The sequence below is a fragment of the Epinephelus fuscoguttatus genome, linkage group LG19, assembly GCF_011397635.1.
Source record: "Epinephelus fuscoguttatus linkage group LG19, E.fuscoguttatus.final_Chr_v1".
Lineage (NCBI taxonomy): Eukaryota > Metazoa > Chordata > Actinopteri > Perciformes > Serranidae > Epinephelus > Epinephelus fuscoguttatus.
In genome coordinates, this window is record NC_064770.1 from 33,628,070 (window position 1) to 33,649,712 (window position 21,643).

Below are 21,643 nucleotides of genomic sequence, written 5' to 3' on the forward strand. Positions count from 1 at the left end.
TCATGGTGATGCTCTGTCAATTGAAAAACAGCGTGACATACTGACTGAAAAATCTTCAATCAATGTGGTTCTTGTACCAACTCTGGGAAAAGGTGACAAAAGTTCTGCAGTTATCTCAGACCTTTTCAAGTCACCAAAGCCTCTCATATGTCTCACTGCTGATAGGGAATGTGGTGCTTTTGAGAAAAAAAAGGGAAAATACATAATGGTAATTGTTGTGTTTGTTCACCAGAATGTTACAGATATTGCAGCTGCAGAGAAAAACATGCATGGAAAAAGACAGCTGCAAGAAAAACTGGACAAGATGGCTCAACTAGCAGCCAAAGAGGAGGTTTGTAATGCTGAGTGCTTTCGTGATGTCATTGCATTTGATGTGCAGAAAGACGTGAAATACTTTGCCCAACTATGGGAGGGAAGTCCACCTATGGCTCCTCCAAATCCAGGTTACAGTGAGAGTGTCCAAGAGCTGAAGAAGTTCATCCTCTCCAACGCTTCACAGTCAGCTGGAATTACTCTCTCACAGTTCAAAAGCAAAATTCAGGACCTTTGGAATGCCCTGATGAATGAAAACTTTGTTTTTAGTTTCAAAAACACACTTGAAATTGCAGTGTACAGAAAACTTGAGGTCCAGTATGGGACTTGGACCTGGGCCCTGAGGAGTAACATGTTAAACATTGAGAATGGGCTTCACACCAGAATTGAAAATGGAAAACTTGACAAGGTTGAGCTCAGCTATCTTAATAAGGAAATGAACACAACATATGGAGAAATCAAAAAAGCAATGACAACATACTTTGAAGATGACAGGGACAAAGAAATACTGGTTCAGTGGCAAGGACGATTTGAAAGCAAAATCAAGGAGTTTCATGATGACCAAGTGAGATGAGTCAAAAGAAAACTGGATGAAGTGATTGAGCAGAAAAATGCTTGTAAAAAGCTTGATGATAAGAAGACAGAGTTTGAGAACAAGCTGCTACAAAAGAGCAAAGAACTCGCTCATCAGTTAAAGGACAAGGCTAAAGATGAAGAGGAACTTAAAAAACAGTTCAACTCTGTTTGGAGTGGCTGGGTTAGTGAACTAACTGCAGGTACAAAACCTATTGAGGACATCAACTATAAAAAGGATCAGGCAACTATCCTTCAGGAGCTTGGTTTTGAATGGTCTCTTATAACTGAATCTGAAAGCAGTGGCAGATACAAGAAAATATCAGAGGTGGGTGATTACACACGTGTGTCTCACCAAGGACCGAGATCAGTGCAACACAGGCCAACAATCCCAAGATGAAAGGGAAAACAAAAGCACTGAAGGACAAGGAAGACTTTCAACAATGTGGGCATCATTTAAAAAAATATTCACACTTTGGGGGTCAACAGAACAAAATGAAGAACATCAAGGAGAACTTCAAGGAGTTCTTACATCAAGAAGTTCTTTCGTATGTGAAGAACAGAAACTGATCAGATCCTTCATTGACAATACTGAAAAACAGTCCCTTGATGCAATCAAGAGCAAACCTGTCGCTACCAGAGGCTACAGATCAATTTACTTGCAAGAAGTTGCCAAAAATGTCAAAGAAAAGGTGAAAGAGTTTGAATCAAAAAGTAAATATGCTGTGAAGAAGGAGGCTTTCAGAGTCACATAAGAAATTCAAAATGAACAACGATGCAGTCACTTATGTAGAAAGCAAGAAAGAGCAATATTACAACATTTTCAGCAGCTTCTGCAGAGGAAGCTCATCTGCTGTTGTGTTGGGTGAACTGATCTGTGAGAAACTGAAGAGTTCCACTGTTGAGGCCGTCTGTAACAAGACTGCTATTGATCTTGCTGGAGAGATGAAGTGCAGTTTCCCAGCATTCAGTGGGAACAGGTTGAACTTGGAGAAACACTTGCTGAAGTCACTGGCTGAGAAAGAGGACTTTGGTGGTTTTATCACCTACATCCAACACCCAAGGAACCAAGCAGAGACTTTCATAAGAGAGCAAGTACAGAAATACATCTTCACAGACAACAAAGATAAAGCACGAAATATACTCAAGAAAAATGTTGCAGACATCAATAAGCTTGTGAGTCAAGCTTTATTTACTGCAACAGATAAAGTCAAAACTCAGAGAGGAGACTCAGACATGTGGGTAAAGGAGTTTTCCAGTTTGCTAAAAGATGAGCTGACATTCAACACCTTTTGTTGTCAAAACTTAAGTGACATTAACAATTTTGACTTCCTTAAAGAAGAGATAGAGAAAGGTCTTGAATCTGTCATGAAGGAAGCGAGCAGCATTTCACTGGATAAGATGGAGGAATTCAGGATGAAGCCTGATCAAATCCTCATCGATCAGCTGTGTAACTGCTGCTGGGCAAAGTGTCCATTCTGTGCAGCTGTTTGTACCAACACGCTAGAAAATCACAGTCCTGACAAACATAGTGTGCCTTTTCATCGGCCCTCTGGGATTGAAGGATGGCATACTCGAGGCAAAGTAGATCTGGTCATTGATTTCTGCACAACATTAGTTGCAAGTGACAAATGCTTCTACCGCCATTCTGATTCAGATGAGAGTATTCCTTACAAACAGTATCAGCGTGCTGGGAAGAAGTATGCAACATGGCAAATTACTCCTGATGGGTCTAAGATGACATACTGGAAATGGTTTGTATGTCGATTTCAACAGCAACTGGAAGACCACTATAACTTAAAATTCCAGGGCAGGGGAGAAATTCCTCCTGAGTGGAGAGACCACAGTAAACAAGAAGCTATTGAAAGTCTGGATGACATGTACAATCTGTGACTGAGCCACAAACAACCAAACTCTGCTCAGAATAACAGAAGGCCACAGTGTCTTTAACTTTTCAACAGAAATAGGAGCTTTTATTTTCATTAAAGGAGTGACAACAATTGCAATAATGACAATGAAGTCTTTTCCAAAAGGATCAAAACAGCACATGTTCATGATCTGATCAATATGTATCTTCATGCTTTTTAATGTAGAACAGTTGAAAGGATGCCTGAAAATATCTTGAAGCAAATGAGAACACAATGTACAGTACAGGCCAAAAGTTTGGACACACCTTCTCATTGAATGCGTTTTCTTTATTTTCATGACTATTTACATTGTAGATTCTCACTGAAGGCATCAAAACTATGAATGAACACATGTGGAGTTATGTACTTAACAAAAAAGGTGAAATAACTGAAAACATGTTTTATATTCTAGTTTCTTCAAAATAGCCACCCTTTGCTCTGATTACTGCTTTGCACACTCTTGGCATTCTCTCCATGAGCTTCAAGAGGTAGTCACCTGAAATGGTTTCCACTTCACAGGTGTGCCTTATCAGGGTTAATTAGTGGAATTTCTTGCTTTATCAATGGGGTTGGGACCATCAGTTGTGTTGTGCAGAAGTCAGGTTAATACACAGCCGACAGCCCTATTGGACAACTGTTAAAATTCATATTATGGCAAGAACCAATCAGCTAACTAAAGAAAAACGAGTGGCCATCATTACTTTAAGAAATGAAGGTCAGTCAGTCCGGAAAATTGCAAAAACTAAATGTGTCCCCAAGTGGAGTCGCAAAAACCATCAAGCGCTACAACGAAACTGGCACACATGAGGACCGACCCAGGAAAGGAAGACCAAGAGTCACCTCTGCTTCTGAGGATAAGTTCATCCGAGTCACCAGCCTCAGAAATCGCAAGTTAACAGCAGCTCAGATCAGAGACCAGATGAATGCCACACAGAGTTCTAGCAGCAGACCCATCTCTAGAACAACTGTTAAGAGGAGACTGCGCGAATCAGGCCTTCATGGTCAAATAGCTGCTAGGAAACCACTGCTAAGGAGAGGCAACAAGCAGAAGAGATTTGTTTGGGCCAAGAAACACAAGGAATGGACATTAGACCAGTGGAAATCTGTGCTTTGGTCTGATGAGTCCAAATTTGAGATCTTTGGTTCCAACCGCCGTGTCTTTGTGAGACGCAGAAAAGGTGAACGGATGGATTCCACATGCCTGGTTCCCACTGTGAAGCATGGAGGAGGAGGTGTGATGGTGTGGGGGTGTTTTGCTGGTGACACTGTTGGGGATTTATTCAAAATTGAAGGCACACTGAACCAGCATGGCTACCACAGCATCCTGCAGCGACATGCCATCCCATCCGGTTTGCGTTTAGTTGGACGATCATTTATTTTTCAACAGGACAATGACCCCAAACACACCTCCAGGCTGTGTAAGGGCTATTTGACCAAGAAGGAGAGTGATGGAGTGCTGCGGCAGATGACCTGGCCTCCACAGTCACCGGACCTGAACCCAATCGAGATGGTTTGGGGTGAGCTGGACCGCAGAGTGAAGGCAAAGGGGCCAACAAGTGCTAAACACCTCTGGGAACTCCTTCAAGACTGTTGGAAAACCATTTCAGGTGACTACCTCTTGAAGCTCATGGAGAGAATGCCAAGAGTGTGCAAAGCAGTAATCAGAGCAAAGGGTGGCTATTTTGAAGAAACTAGAATATAAAACATGTTTTCAGTTATTTCACCTTTTTTTGTTAAGTACATAACTCCACATGTGTTCATTCATAGTTTTGATGCCTTCAGTGAGAATCTACAATGTAAATAGTCATGAAAATAAAGAAAACGCATTCAATGAGAAGGTGTGTCCAAACTTTTGGCCTGTACTGTATGTTTATTTACAATTAAATGATGATTGTAAAAAGTATGAGACAGATCAGAATTAGTCATAGGTTTTTTTCCATCAAAAATGTTTTTTCTTCTTATTTTTAATGATGATTAAGATGCATTTAACATGTTGCTTATTTTAAAGCTATAGTAAGCTATAGCTATAGTAATGAAGTGCTGTTGATTATGAAAAAGGCATGAAACATGTATTTAAGACTTGTCAAAACGGAAAAAAAGGAAACACTTTTTAGAAGTTGACATATTGTGCAAAAGAAAAAGAACTATTTTTACATTATTTTGTTTACCTTTCTCTATCTGTTGCCCATCTGAAAATAATCTTTACACAAACATTTTCATCTTCATATATTTTTAATTTTGTACTTTTCCTTTAAGTCATATGTTTGTTTGTTTTTTAAAGAATCTGATAAATGATGCTTTGTGCTTTTTCAAGTATTCGGAGTACACAGTTCTACACTTTTGATTTATCTTTCTTTTTTTTGTTGTTATTTTTGTTTATTTTTTATATTTACTTTTGTTGTTTGTTTAATGTGGCTCCTGTCATTGATATTGATATCCATAATTACTAATAGAGATCATCCTTTGTGAAAACAAAATTGGAATGTTTTTTTTTTCTGTAATAAATAGACCATTCACACAATCATTTGAGTTCAAGCCTCTTTTGTTAATATCTGGTCTGTTGAACCTGGTCTTTTCAAAAAGCTAATTAATAATTAGCTTCATGATGGCCCGATTAATTTTGACACAGTTTTAAAATATGCCTTGGACCTGCCACATATTAACTCAAGTACATTCCATTTTAATAACCCCAAATGGTATCAAAGTTGTCAAATACTTTTAGATTTAGTTTTGATTTTTGACATTTTAATCTCATCTTTATCAAAGAATGAACATTTTTAGTGTAGTTTAAGTCAATAAAAAGACTTGACATTTAAGTAATCAAAAGATTTATTGGCAAAATTGTTTTACATCTAGCATTTAAAACTGTAGTTTTAGTAAAGACCAAGAGTGAGCATTTTAATCAAACTTCTCATTTCAGGCTAAAAGAAGAAGACTAAATGACAGACTACATGCTTAAGGATGCAGCTTTGCAGAGACGGTGTCTGGTCTGATGCTATTAATCTAAACGTGTTATGATTTGCATATTTATCGTTGAGCAAACATGACTCAGCAGGCCATAGGATGACTTGGCAACAGACACCACTTATTCTAAAAGTCAACAACAACGACCAGATCTATCATTTTCAGGCCTTAGTGATAATATTGTGCCTGATTGCGTTACAAAAAGTTATATTCATAAGTGTTATCATAGTCTGTATGCTACCTATCATAACTTCTTAAAGAATATATTTAAAATGTTTTTGCACATAACACAAAGCTAAAAAGGCAGCTAGCTACTGTCCAGAAAATATGGAGCAACAATGTCGATAATACCTGACTTCAAATGTGTGTATATTAAATATTGTCCATGCTTCAGTACGGATATACATCACTAACACTCCAAAGTAAACAAACTTTTCTTAAAAAAGAGATCTTCCAGTTTAGTGAGGCTACTGACAGGGGCGGATCTAGAAAAATATTTATGGGGTGGCAAGAAGGGGGCAGGAATTTTTGAGGGGTGGCAACATATGGCTGACGTATATATACTGAATTTAATCACAGTTATCACAGTTTGATGAGAAATAGTATGTTCACACTACATAAGGGCACAAGCTGACATTTACAAACTCATACAGACAAACTTAATCTCATGCAATCAATGTCTTGCATTTGAGGTTTCATGTGAAACAGTTCATATTAGGAGTAAGTGTTGAAGGAGGTACAACAAACTCTGAGTTGATTACCCTGAGATGGGAAACTCTGAGTTACCGGTTCCAGGACAGCTGATTTCAGTAAGTTCAGTCAACTCTGAGTATGTTCACTCTGAGTTAAGCCGACAATAAAAAGCCATCATCAATGGAGCTCCGACTCCAAAATTCACCATGGCAACAGGTAAATAAAAGACTGCGCCTCCATTTTAATCCAGTGGATGTAGAGATATTAATGCATGTGTAGCAGACGGTGCACGTTTATCTTTAAAAGAACAGCCTGACTCAGAGCGAGGAAAGTGTCAATAAGTTAACCATAAAGTTAATCAAAAAAAGTTTTATTCAGTGTTATCCATTTATTCATCATTTATCAGACTTAAATTTCCTTAATGAAGATAAAGTGGTGGAATCTGACTGTGTATCAGGCTGTCGATACATTACATTATATTAATAATATATAATAATACATTTGTTCAGATTTAATGTGATGGGGAAAAACACAGGAGGCAGCAACTGAAAAATAGGAAGATTTAAAACATATAGGCTAGGCTATAGATCAAAGACATAAACACATGACTGTAAACTCACAGTCTGACCCAGTAATAATATGTTTGGTGATTTGCACTTGAAAAGACGTTGAGGTTAAAATACAGTAGATTTTAAAATGTTGCACATCTATTTGTATCTTGACTCAACAGCATTCAGTGACTTTATTTCAGCTACAAATGTAGTAAATTTAAAGACACTGAAGTGCTGCACCATTGTTCACTCAGAAATATGAACATATAATCCCCAATATTAGGCTATAGGAATTATGTTCCATCAGTGCGACCAGTGACATCAGTGATAGAGATCATTAGTCATTGATACTACGTGTCTAAAGCTTCATACCCATTTTTAAAATTTAAATAATTAGACCTACACATTATGTGCAATAAACATTTGGGAGCTGCTCTAACAGTCTGACAGTCTGATCCTTGTGCACAGGGTTATAAAAAAATATATATATATATATAAAAAGGACAGAGGTTTGATTCTGAGCTGAGGGTGAATTCTCGCTGTGTAACATTTGAATGTAAAGACAAAAACTGAGGTCCAAAGAAATGATTGATGTGCATAAATTCAGTAACTTCAGACAGTCCTGAGTAACAAACTAATATCCAGCAGGATTTAGACTGTGACAGATGGTAAATCTCCGCTAATGAATGCGCTTCGATACAAGCTTTGACACGGACTGAATGAATGAGGAAATGAAACAGCGTGTAAGAGGGAGGAGACAGAGAAAAACCTAACCAGCGAGCAGGTTAGGTTCACAGACTCAGTTGCCATGGTGATTGACTCAGAGTTTGATTTACCTCTCTTTCTGGAACTGAAAACCCAGAGTTTCCCTCATTTCAGGGTTAACACTAACACTTTCACTAAACCCGCTTTCTGGAATAGGCTAGCCCTCTGGCTCCACTCAGTTTTCCAAACAAAGCAGTCTCTTGCCGCTGTGGAGTTATCTCGTGCTGCATTCACAGCAGTTGGACATTGGAAATTTGCGCTCGTAAATGTCAAATTTGCCTTAACTTTTCTTTGAATTCTTTGCAGCCAACTGGGGTGGCAGCAGGGGTGGCATAGCTTTCTTTTAGGGTGGCATTTGCCACCCTATGCCACCCCAGTAGATCCGCCCATGGGCTACTGAGTTTTCTTAACCTCCATATGCATTTTTGTCACAATTTTCTTTAATGTAATTACCTTTAAAGTTTTTAAGATTATCTGTACAGCATACATACCCCTCTGTCCATAGATCCTTCATGTGTATGTTGAAACTGTTTTCTGCATTAGTGTATGTGCCCTAGCACACTGGTCATTTTTAATAGCCTATTGTATACTGAACATCTGCCAAAAACCTGCAGAACCTCAGCTAACATGGGTGTCACCCAATTTTGCAACACAAAAAAAGAGGAAATTTAAAACAAAAGAAAAGGAAGAACTTCAACTTTTTAAATGTCGAATCGCTCAATCTACTGAACATCTATTGTAAAAAAGAAAAGAACATCTAAATGTACTACAACAGGTTTAGAAAGGTTGAATATGTTATTTTATTATTCTCCAATTCTCTCTTTGTAAAGTAAATGTAAAGATCAGCAAATGGTGTTGTGGTCAAAACTATTGATATAAATCAACATAATCACATTATTCTACAACATACTGTGAGCAAAATGAAAAACAACGCGAAAAGAAAACAGCTTGGTGTATTACTGTAAAATAAAGAGGAACAACACCTAGATAGATAATTCCAATATGTTATTTCCATGGCCTAAGACAGTTCAATCTTCAATCTTAAGACCAGAAACCAGAGAAGTTAGTCTCAAACCTGTGATGTCATCAGTATAAAGTCTAGAGCTGCTCCATACACAATAAATATGAGCCTGATTTTGTGGACACACAGAATGATTGTTTTTATTTTTATATCCTAATGAGCTTTACTCTATAGTAGCGTCCTCAGTTCTGAAACAGAAAATGTACCCATGTACTCAGAACATTCCCCTGGGTGCTTAGTGTCATAACATCTTTCCCTATGCATTGTCTATGGAGCAGCTCCAGACTTTAAACACTATGACATCATGAATTTGAGTTTTAGCATTGTAGTATTTGAATTTGTGAGAGAGTTGTTCTTGTACTTAAATCTTTTGGACTGTTTCAGATCTTATGAATGACATGTATGAATTTTGTAAATGGGTATAGTTCCTCTTTAAAGGGAATATGCAGGTTATTGTTCAAATAACTATTAGACAATAAGACAGAAATGAAAAAAGAAATAATAATACAGCAGGTTTAAACAAACACACAAAAAGAGAGAAAGAAATCATTGGTTGGTGTGGTTTACTAAGGGAGGGGTCAAGTATGTCTTTTTTTTTTTTTTAAATAAAATTATGAAGTTGTTGCATTCAGTTTGTTTAATCTGGCTATATTTACATGCTGTGTCAATACTGCCTTTACTGTAAACAGTGTGTGTGGTCTGGCTGCTTACATGAAACATAAATTGAACTGAATAAAAATCTTGCTGACATCATATAATTGATTTGAATCATCCAGAAAATGAGCTTTGAAGATTTGCTTGATGCAAATGATCTGACTATATCAACTCGGCATGTGTACGGATCAACTCACTGGTGTGAAGAAAATGCACAGATGGTCAAATTAAGTACCATTATGCATTATGGCTGAAGATTTTTATCAATCAAATAAAGAACTTCAAAACTTCTACAACATATTTTGGATGACAGTGTTGGTAAGAATTAACCTTTATTCAGCCCAGTACAAAATCTGCCTCAAAGGTATTGAAGGCTTTTACTTTGAAGGGTACTTAGGTGGAAAGCGTTTAGAGGGACAGGGAAAAAGAAGCATTGAAGAAGAAAATAAAAGCCTACAAAAATATGTGTGGATTGTTTCCAAATAAACTTGTTTGTGGTTTACTGCATGACTGTTGATAGCCAATCACAGGCTGACACTGTGTTATTTACTCAGCAGAGTGTCTACTGGACAATAAAAAAAGGTCTTGATGAAATGTGGTTGTTGTGTCACTTTTTGCGCAGTGAGCCCTGTGGTGAGCATGTTGACAAATGAAAGGCTCTTTTAGTATAATAAGCTGCCATTCTCTCAGATAGTATGTAACCATCTCAATTCAAACGATGTTCAGACTGCGAAGGCCTTTGAGTATACTAAAAGGTTGTAGACTCAGCAGGTTTGAAACCTTAAAGAACTGACTCTTTGGCCACTTGGGGGGCAGCAGATATCAGACTGTATCAACAACACTCACATATTATAAAGTTCAGATGGTATACTGATATATAAGAGGAGCTTTAAGAGTGACAAAAGAAAATGGAGAAAGTACAAAATGTGTTTTGCTTTTAGTTATCACTACCACAGCTTTTAACATCTTTTTCACAAAACCAGCTACAGAAAATGGTTTCATAACTTGTATTAACAGTTCTAGAGCTTTGCACATGATTAGTAAAAGAGTATGCATTTAAATTCCCCTCATAACAGGTAAGGCCCATTACAAATGCCATGAGAGACAGTGGTACATAATGAACAGTCCACACTTTAAATTATGGGGTTGTAGAAAGCTTTGGAAATGACTTGTAAACATATGCAGATCATTTGTAACAGGTAAGGCAGATCTACCAATGATGTGTCACACATTTACGTGTGATGAATTGTTTAAACTCTATAAATGAATCAGCTGTACTTTCACTCATCATTTAGAACAGATGAGGAACATTCATGAAATAGTTATGATTGCAAATTGCCCATTTTTAGTCTGCACTGCAGTGCTTGCAATTGCCTCTGTAGGCTTTGGGAGGCTGTTTTGGACTAATAAATTCTTGTATGTGTTAAATATCAGTGGATCTCCTGTAACATACTTGCCGGTTTTATAAGCAAGCAAGGGGGAAAATCAATCAATCAATTTTATTTATAAAGCCCAATATCACAAATAACAATTTGCCTCAGAGGGCTTTACAGCATACGGCATCCCTCTGTCCTTTGGACCCTTACAGCGGATAAGGAAAAAAGGAAAAAGAGCTCTATTATTTTCACTTTTAATTTTGTTGTTGCTAATTTAAAACATTTATGCAGAATATCAAGAGATAGAGCTGTCCTCTGTAAACAAAGAAAGAAAAAAAAATCATTATAGAGTCTAGTATGGGGGTGGTGGCTGTATTTTTATTGTTAAAATATTACGTTTCAACCAAGTACTGTATGGTTTTGACACTTTTCTAGCTTGTTAAAAAAGGACATACAGTAAAAAAATTTTTTTTAAAAAAATCTCTCAAATTTTAGGGGTGCTGGGATTCTATTTAGGGGTGCTTCAGCTAGAAATGCCTATGCTACTCAACATAAAGTATTCCTACATAAGCATACATACAGAATACCATTGTCTGTCATTGGCATTGCATGATTTGTCAGAGCTTTTCTTTGCCCCTCCACTCCTTTAAATGTCCCAGACAGCTATGACAACACAGCAGCAGGAGGAGGAGAGTCTGAAATCCAATCTGCAGCAGCAACGCAAATAACAGAAATATTTGGGGAAAGGTTTAGAGGCCCTGAATCATCACCCTTACACTACTTGGTACTGCACTATCAGAGCACTTGGTTATTTAACAGTAAGGTCACTCCAAAAAGGACAAATTGATCCAGTCTCAAGCTTTTGGTTTTAATTAAAAACTATCATCAGGAGCAGTTTGAATTAAAACTGAAAGCATGAGACTGAATCAATGCCTCTGTTGTTTTTCGGACTAACCTCTTCTTATATGTGTTATGGATCAGTGTCTACTTAATGCTTTCTAAATATGGACTATTGTAGTGGCTGTAGCTACCAGAGTTACACGACAGCAGTATGTGCTTGGCAGTGTTTGAGTAGTGTGACCTTTTAGCCTCGTCCTTGTTTTCCGCTAAGTCACAAGGTTTCTGGGAAGTAGAGCTCTCTTACTTTCACTTTCAGTTGATATTACTGATTTAGCTGTCTTATCTCCCTTTCTCGTTTGTCATCACTGATTTACGAGTACACAAGCAGAGTTTCTCAGCTGCTTAAACCTATCACACCATATCAGATTTATTAAGAGCAGGTGGGAGGGGTTTGTGAGGGGCAGAGGTGAAGTGTGGAGACAGTGGTAATGGTGGTGCTGGTGGGGTGAAGAGTGATGGCTAAAGATAAGGACTGATGTGATGTGGAGCAAGACCTCTGATGAGTTCAGTGGAAGGACCCATGGGTGCTGGTTGTGATGAAACCTGGAGGTGAAAGGGGTGGAGGAGGGTTGCATCGATCTGACAAGGAAACAACAGCTCACAGCAGCAGGGAAATAAACAGTTTTAAGGTTTGACAGCAACCAGATGGCTCACAGAGGTTGTGGCAAAATCTGATTGGTTCAAGTGAACGAGTGAACGCCCTCAGTTAACTCATTGATTTGGAAGCAGGAAAGGGAAGATTGAGAAAGAATGTAAATAAATAGAGGAAGCATGAAATTAGGACTTCCGCTGCTAAGCTTTGTTTCAGTACTGAAGTCTTGTCTCATTCATGTCTTTGCTGCTCTGACTTGTGCTCACTCTCATACACAGACACATTTGTCTTTCTGTACTTGCCAGGATCAGTGTTGGGCAATTACTTTCAAAATGTAATGCATTACATATTACAAGTTGTCTTCATTTGAAAGTAATAAGTTAGTGACTTGATATCATGAAGGCCTATCTCCTTTGGACTAACCTCTTCTTAGATGTGTTCAATATTAGTGGATCTCCTCATAGATACTGCTTCGTAAATAAACATGACCTCTTGTAGCAGCTGTTGCTTTGCAAGTAACAAATGTTCAGTGTTGACAGCAGTATGTACTTGGCAGTGTTTGAGTATCATGACCTTTTAGCCTCATCATTATTTAATCCTCTAGATCATGAGATTTCTGGGAAAAAGAGCTCTCTTCCTTTCACTTTTAGTTCTGTTATTACTGATTTAGCTGTCGTCCCTTCACTTTCACTTTTGTCATTACTGATTTACAAGTAATGTGCCTGCAGAGCTTCTCAGCTCCTTAAACCTGTCACATCACATCAGATTTGTTAAGAGCAGGTGGGAGGGGTTTGTGAGGGGCAGACTTAAAAAGCTCCAGGCGTCTGATCTCTCCATGTGGGGTGGGGACAAAAAGGATTTCTGACAAGGCAGCCATATGTACTCAGACCAGGCAGAGCTAAAGAGACGCAGAACAAGTGGTGAGTTTTAATTTTACACCATTTTTGTGTACAAGCTTTCAGATCTGAGTATGTTTAGTTTTATAATAGAACTTGAACTTCACTTTGATGTTGTGAATTTTCTCTATAAGTTTTTCCTGCTCTGACTTGAGGGGCAGACAATTTTTCTTTTGACACACACACACACACACACACACACACACACACACACACACACACACACACACACCTTTCTTTGTATGCTTATGAGGACCCTCATTGACCTGGTGCATTCTCTAGCACCTAACCCTAACCATTACCACTAAGGGCCATTTTAAACATTTTCCATGTTTGCACATCATAAAATTACATAAAAACACGAATTTATATAATCTTCTCTTGTATTTTATGCAACAACAAAAAACCAAATGTACTGTGCATGTTTCAGATGGAAGTATGATTTTGCTTGGTTCATCCTGAATAACACAGTAAAATTGCAATGTCTGCAACATTTCACCTTCGGTAAAATCATGAGGATGTTCCCCAAATTGTTTTATGTGTAAGATGTAGTGCTTTTGTTTATTTTATCATATAATTTGCATTATCAGCTTGAGAGGTAATGCTTTTTTGCAGTGATCATTTATTGCTGTATTTGTGAATAGCTTTGTCATACGGTTTGACTCCGAAAAGACGAAGAGCAGATACGATGGAGGAAGACAACGATGATAACACAACAGCTGGAGGAGGAGGAGAGCTTGAAACCAAGTCTGTACCATCTGCAGCCAATGAGAAAGGTAATATATTTACACAAGAAATGATTCTATTATAATATTACATTTATATGTCAGTTGAGGTTCAAACACTTAAGAATTTTTAAAGGGACAGGTCACCCCCTATTATAAATACATATTGTTGTTCTTACCTGTAGTGCTATAAATAAAAATTGTTGTGGTGTGAGTTGCAGAGATATCAGCTGTATCAGCTTCTCTCCAACATAATGGAACTCGATGGCAAACTCAACAGCAATGTCTCTTTCCAGCAGCCAGGACCTGGTCTGCAAACTGAATCACTGTGCGGAGGGAAGCGTGCATCTACTGCTAGCTCACTCAGCTCCACTGAGCTAGCTAATGTAACAGCTCAGCTGCCAATAATGTTAACATCTCGCGCTGTCATCAACGCGAGCCTCTTTTGCTTTCATCTGTGCGGTGATACTGTTGGCGGGTGGAGTTTGGGCCAAAGAAAATAGTTCCCACATGAAACTATGGATTATCTTGACTACCTGGGTCATGATTTCTGGAAAAGGCATTGCTGTTTTTCTTTTTTTTCCCACTCAAGCTAAGTGCCATCTTGTTCCATTGTATTGGAGAGAGGACAGACAACTCGACAGCCGATATCTCCAACACTCAGTAACTCACACCGAAACAATCTAGATTGATAAATAGCACTATAGGCAGCGTTGGGATGGATACTTTTGAAATGTATTAGGTGTCAAATTTCTCGTTACCCTGTTTAAAATGTAATAAGTAATGTAGCTATTTTTATAATTGCTTCATTAAAGTAATGTAACTTACAAAATTTGATAACTTTTCTAAGAAATGTTTTAAAGTTAGTAAAGTCAAGTGCATAGTTGCACTGAAATTTGTCCCGACATCTTTGATGACCGTTGTCGCCCAAACATAGGCCAAAAGAAGGCATTCCTACACAGCAAAAAGATGAAAAGCAACAGAATTAATGATATTAGCTTTCTACTAATAATATATAAAGACGCTATTAGATGTAAGTAGTTACTGTACTCTGCAACAATAATTATAGGTCCAAAACCAAACACAATTTTTTATGCTGATTCCATGCATTCTGCTTTTTCCTCCATGCCCCTGCAGTCTATGAGACGGATGAGGGTGCAGCCAAAGCCCAGGTACATTTACAGCTGCTTTTATTTATTTTTAACATTACCCTTTTTTCTGAAGTTGTGTCACAGTTTTGGCATTAAGTTGTGAATTTCTTTATACAATTCGAAATCGATGGTAAAACACACATTCACATTCATGACCCTCCAGGTTTGATATTAAATGACTAAGCTGAGAACCCTTTTAGAGTGTTTTTTCCCTTTTCACTTTAACACAATTCTGACTTGCATTTGCTAGTGTATATTTTGATTCACTCTTAATTTATATGTTATAGTACTATTGTAACACTGTATTTTATTCATATTAGACTGTCATATTTATCTTGATTCTTTTTTCTTGATTTTGGGTTCCCAGTTAAAAAGAAAGCATCATAATCTCAGTGATTCTAACTTGGAGAAGCAATTGTTGAATAAAATCACATATTTTCTCAGTGTGATCCAGTGAATGAACCTGGTGAAGCTCAACACTCAGAGAAGAACGATGAAAGCACAGGAAGACAGTCTGAAATCAAGTCTGTTCAATTTTTTGATGAGAAAGGTAATATTTTAAACAGGCATTGATTGTGCTGTTCATTTATTAACGTTGTAGATTTTATTTCAGGTGAGTTCAGAAGACAATGACAAATTGTTAAAATCCAACTAATCGTGTGAATGTAAGAATTAGTTTATAACCTTGATTCCTCATCACATCTCTGCCAACACTGTAAAACTTTGACAATGCTGGTTCAGTGATTACTGCATTGTTGCATAATGATGTTATTCTCTGTTTATCTTTGTTTCAGTGATACCTGAACTCACACTGGTGTTAATTGGTGATACAAACTCCACTGAGATTGGATCAAAAAACATCTTGCTTGACCATGACTGGCATACAAGTCTGTTTTCACACAAACTGTATGATCTGTGTGGTCGGCACATTTCTGTCATTAACATGCTTGGGCAACAAAACATTGACAAATTCCCATTAAATCAGGGAATTCACGCCTTTCTCTTACTGTTACCAAATGGTCTGCATACAAGCCATTACAGTTCAGGAGTGCAGTGGTTAGAAAAGGCTTTCGGGAAACGATCACTTGCTTATTTAATCACAGTTGTGACTCACGAGTCAGACGAAAAATGTGAACGTGCATTGAAAGATCTGAAAGCCAACAGCAGTTTTGTTGAAAAAAGATACCACACATGTACAAGAAGTATGACAGATGTAAAAGAGATAATAGCTCTGCTGAAAAAAATAGACATCATGGTCTCTGAAAATGAGTACCACTGCTACAGTGGTCTGTGTGATGAAGATAAAGAGCAGAACGAACCCCTGGACCACAAATCCCAAACAGAAGGAAGGATCAACACCTCCGTGTTTCAGCAAAATCAAATAGGTGACATTTTAATGTTGGCATTCAGTGCTTCATAAAGTGGACAAAAGTTGAAGCACTTAGAATCAGTATTTTGCAATAACAATGTAACGTCAATGTAAAAACAATTTTGCAGTGTAAACAGGGGTTTCTCGTAGTGGTGAACCTACAAAGAATTATCACGGTTAGAGAAATTATTTACGAAGCTTTATGGTGAGTTTCAGGTCATAGTTTAGCTGTCTGGTCTGTAAATTTAGTTTTGTTCTGTTTCCCTGCTTGTTCAGCAAAAGAGTTCTAAGAACCCACTGTATACCACCTATTCATCACCAAACAGCAGAGAGACATATTTAGTGACTAGCTGGTACACTTCATGGAGCATTTAGCAGTTGTAGAGTCAAATATTTCCCCCTGGAGCTGGCAGAGACCAAAATATAGCTATATAAGTCAGTATTGTATTCACAACTTGTTTCCACTGCCCCCAAGTGGCCAAATAAATCAATTATTGCAGGTCTAAATAACTGATAAGTCAAAGCTGTAGCTGTAGCCTTTAACTTAGTCAAAATGTATCCTCAAAAACTTACAATCAGCCAGTAAGTGGTGGAAAGTTTATTTGCTCAAGTACTGTTCTTGAGTAAAATTTTGAGGTACTTGTACTCTACTTGAGTATTTCAATCTGATGAAGTTAGAGAAGTCAACAATGAAAGCAGCAGTAACATGAGTGAGCAGTCCACGGAGAAGAGTGATGTAGTAATGAACTTTTGTCTGGAACGGTTACCTGGAATGGTAAACTCACCAAAACTCTTTCTTTTTTGTTGAATGTGCAATCTGCTTGTTGTCACATTATGCTGCTACAGACGAGGAGGAGACTGCAGCTAACACAGAGATAAAGGTGAGATCTTTGAACCTTAGTGGTTATTGAGAAATACAAGCACATCTTTGTTAAATGCTACCTATAGTTTCTGAAATTATGTCAACTTTTCAGCACTAACACCCGAACCTTTAGCTGAAGATCAGAGCTTTATGCCTTTTTAGTGAGTTTGATCCAATTAAGCTCCTGGTTTGAAAATGAATAAGTTGACAACACACAAAAATAAACACAAAAATACAAAGCTCTTGCATTTACTTTGTGCATGAAGGGAAGGGGGGGGGGGGGGGGGGGGGGGTACTGTGAATTGGTAATTGGTATACCACTATGCGTTATTGATCTTCACATTCTTCATCTCAATGGTCATAACCAGATAAGCTAAAGGTTTTCTATAATCACCTGTTTTCTTAGTGTGATCCAGTGAGTGGTGCTAAACACTCAGACAAGGACGATGACAGCACAAGAGTGGGAGGAGACTCTGAAACCACTCCTGTAATATCATCTGCAAACAACAAGAAAGGTGCATTTTAAAGAAAACTTTCATTGTACGGCAACATAGATTTCAAAATGTAAAATGATATTTCAATTTTATTGGTATAAATAAAGTAGGGAACTTATTAATTTATATTATTTGTTGGCTTTGACCCTTCAACAGGAGAGACTGATGAAGTTAAAGAGGTCAACAATGAAAGCAGCAGTAACATGACTGAACGTTCTATGGAGGAGAGTGATGCAGTGAAGGACACAAGTCCATCATCTCAGACTGTTTCAGCAGAGACCAAAGAAGGTAAGAATTACTGAATTTTCTTTCTTTTATTTCATTTTAGCAAAATCTGTTTAATTATGATTAAAATAAAACATATGCATATTTAGTGTAGAGGACATACATCATGTTAAACAATACACTTTTTAAATATTCAAACAACCTTTGCAAATAAATCTTATTACCTGGAATGGTCAAATGACCGAAACAATTTCTTTTATGTTTGATCATGCAATCTGCTTGTTGTTTCATTATCTTGCAGTATTGCAGCAGGAGGAGAGTACAACTAAATCAGAGATGAAGGTGAGATTCTTTGGCCCTCAGTTGTCATGGTCATGCAGAAGAATTTCTTATTTCAATGCTAACTATGTTTTTTTTCTTAAGGTAAGTCAGAGTTCAGCACTAACACCTGAACCTTCAGCGTAAGATTAGAGCTTTTGGCCTTTTTAGTTCAGACTTGGAACAGAGTTTAATTCCATGTACTCATACCACTCTGCCTCCTAAATCCAATCCTTTTCCTCTGTGTTTGGTCAATTTATTGGCTTATATTAGGTGCAAATAGGCTGACCAGACGTCCCAAAAAATTCAGAACAGTCCCGAAATCTAAGCAGTTGTCCTGAATCCCTAATCTGCCCTAATTGTCCCAAAAATGACACTGGAGCAGAGTCTGGAGTAGTTATTGCCTGATAAAACATTAAAAACTGATCATGATGGTTGAGTCGTCCTGCAGCTCCCACCGACTGCACATTGGCTGCAGCAGTTCCTACATGAATTATGGGTGTTGTAGTTTTTAAATTGTATACAGCAGTGGCGATGAAGTAGATGAAGAGAGCGCAAGCTGCAGCCGCGAGGACAGGGAAAGCGCAGGCAACCACTTGGAGTGATTTGCACGTTGCAGTGCAGCCTCTTGTTGTAACTGTTCAAAACTGTTCTACAAACTTATTTTTTATTGAGTTTAAAGGACAAGTGCACTCACACTGATCACTTCCATAAAATAAAATGAGAAATTGGAGAAGGAAAAGATTGAAAAAATTGTTAAAATTAAATTTGGGAACTGATCACAGATGTATTGTCTCTGTGCTTTTACATCTATTGTTGCTTTAATTTGCAGCTATGCTTTTAATGAAGCTGACATGTCATGACAGTCAAGCACCCCCCCGGTCCCGAATTACACCCATTCTCATGTGGTCCTCCGAACATTGTCTCTATAACTGTCCTGCCATCGAGGCTGGTGGGTAAGGTAGATCGTGCCTTTGCAAAGCTCTGAAATAGCCTTCCACTCTCAATCAAATGCTCCCCCTCCATTGACACTTTTCAGACAAATCTGAAAACATACATGTTGTCAATGGCCTTTGGTTGTTTCACATTTGTAATTGTTGTTACCAGTTTTATTCTGTTGCATCTTTGTGTGCATTTTATATTGCTATGTATTTGTGTGTCATTCTTTTATTTTGTACAGCACTTTGGTCAACTGTAGTTGTTTATAAATGTGCTATATAAATAAACTTGATTTGATTTTTGATTTGATTTGAACCTCCTGGTTGGACACTTGGATGAATTGGTAACACTTTTGCAGAGAAGTTTAATATCTACTCACTAAAACACAAACATGTTTGCATCTAGTTGTGTATATTATCTACCCTTACTTTTTTTTGTTTTGTTGTACTCTGAATTGGACTACCACAGTGTGTGGTTGACCTTCACATTCTTCATCTCAATGGTTCATGACCAGATAAGCTAAAGGTTTTCTAAAATCACCTATTTTCTTAGTGTGATTCAGTGAGTGGTGCTAAACACTCAGACAAGGACGATGACAGCACAAGAGTGGGAGGAGAATCTGAAACCACTCCTGTAATATCATCTGCAGACAACAAGAAAGGTGCATTTTAAAGAAAACTTTCATTGTATGGCAACATAGATTTCAACTGTAAAATGATATTTCAATTTTATTGGTATAAATAAAGTAGGGAACTTATTAATTTGTAATATTTTTTGGCTTCGACCCTTCAACAGGAGAGACTGATGAAGTTAAAGAGGTCACCAATGAAAGCAGCAGTAACATGACTGAGCATTCTATGAAGGAGAGTGATGCAGTGAAGGACACAAGTCCATCATCTCAGACTGTTTCAGCAGAGACCAAAGAAGGTAGGACTTACTGAATTTTCTTCCTTTTTTTTTATTTCATTTTTACAAAATCTGCTTAATTATGATCAAATAACAATATGTATATTTGGTGTAGAGGACATACATCATTTTAAGAATGCACTTTTCAAAGATGCAAACAAACTTTGCAAATAAATCTTATTAACCTGGAATGGTCAAACGACCGAAACAATTTCTTTTGTTTGATCATACAATCTGCTTGTTGTCACATTACTCTGCAGTAGTGGAGCAGGAGGAGAGTGCAGCTAAAACAGAGGTAAAGGTGAGATTTTTTTTGGTCCTCAGTAGTAATTGCTACAAACCAGTGTTACTCTTTTAATACTACCTAGGTTAAGTTTAAGCTGGAGACCTTTTACGTTTAGATAAGAGTTTGAATCCATGAACCTCCTGTTTGGACACATAGATGAGTTGAAATGCTTGCAGAAAAGTTTACTTTCTTCTCACTAAAATATAAACCTGCTTGAGTTTAGCTGTGCTTGTTCTTATTTTCAGTGGTTTTCATTTGGTTAACTGATGTTTAATAAAATCACTTGTTTCCTTAGTGTGATCCAATGAAAGAACTTGGTGATGATAAACACTCAAAGAATCATGACCACACATCAGTAGGAGAATGTGAAATCAAGCCTGTAACCACTGAGAAAGGTAACATTTTCATGAATTCTATAATGACATGCAAAGGTCAGAAATACAGCTCATTAAATTTTAATATTCAATACAGATTACAATTAGCATTTTATATTTTTATATATATGTGTGTGTGTGTGTGTGTTTGTGCGTGTGTGCGCGCGCGCGCATCGGTATAAAAGTATAATGCTGACCTTCATGTAATTATTCTTCTGCAGGTCCCTTAGATATGGATATGAGTGGAAACAAGAATAAGGTAAAAAAAAAAAAAAAAAAAAAAAGTCCATATTTAATTCTTTACATGTTCAGGACAATCTAATTTATATCTCATATGGCATTACAATTTTCTAAATACAGGACATATTTATTTACTTATTTACAGCAGTCACTGAAGAGTTCTGAAGAGATCAACAGGAAGGAACAATATCAAAGAGAAACCGAAACACTGCTTGGCAGACTTCACCTTCAAGATAAACATCAACAGAAGTTGTCACCAGCACATTTTCTTAAAGTAGGTCCACCTGTGAAACAGGACCATGAAACATCTGAGAAAGAACTCGCTCATACTTTTCTTCAGAGGTTGATGATGTTAGACTACAGAGCCAGATATATTCCTGTAAGACAGGATAGTGATGAGGTGACCCATTCAAAGCCTGTTGTAGAGTTTGACACTGTTGACACAGACGATGATGACTTAAGTGATTTTTATAGCACCACTGCAGACTTTGATCAATCAAAACAGACTCATGTGCATCCAATGGATGTTCAAATGTCAGTATATCACTGC

The 21,643-nt window shown here is 37.5% G+C and overlaps 3 protein-coding genes and 1 long non-coding RNA gene across 17 annotated transcripts in view; 3 read left to right on the plus strand and 1 right to left on the minus strand.

The window, feature by feature from the left end:
• Positions 1-21,643, minus strand: part of LOC125879940 (uncharacterized) — a 105,873-nt gene that overhangs the window by 24,669 nt on the left and 59,561 nt on the right. The window lies entirely within an intron of this gene.
• Positions 1-21,643, plus strand: part of LOC125879893 (interferon-induced very large GTPase 1-like) — an 83,197-nt gene that overhangs the window by 20,782 nt on the left and 40,772 nt on the right. For both annotated transcript variants that reach the window (XM_049562034.1, XM_049562033.1), the window contains one exon: positions 332-721. In XM_049562034.1, the coding sequence (XP_049417991.1) occupies positions 332-721 (390 nt within the window). The remainder of the gene's footprint in view (positions 1-331; positions 722-21,643) is intronic.
• The window catches only part of LOC125879887 (interferon-induced very large GTPase 1-like), an 82,540-nt gene that overhangs the window by 5,147 nt on the left and 55,750 nt on the right, over positions 1-21,643 (plus strand). For 2 of the 13 annotated variants that reach the window (XM_049562006.1, XM_049562008.1), the window contains exons 1-6: positions 15,649-16,465; positions 17,296-17,330; positions 17,718-17,826; positions 17,962-18,093; positions 18,332-18,372; positions 19,840-19,948. In XM_049562006.1, the coding sequence (XP_049417963.1) occupies positions 16,024-16,465; positions 17,296-17,330; positions 17,718-17,826; positions 17,962-18,093; positions 18,332-18,372; positions 19,840-19,948 (868 nt within the window). In that variant the 5' untranslated portion in view covers positions 15,649-16,023. The other 11 variants (XM_049562015.1, XM_049562009.1, XM_049562019.1 and 8 more) reach the window with 11 other exon arrangements.
• LOC125879917 (interferon-induced very large GTPase 1-like) lies at positions 1,473-3,071 on the plus strand. The gene has a single exon (XM_049562083.1). It carries the CDS (start codon positions 1,651-1,653, stop codon positions 2,776-2,778), a length of 1,128 nt encoding a protein of 375 aa, XP_049418040.1. The 5' UTR covers positions 1,473-1,650; the 3' UTR covers positions 2,779-3,071.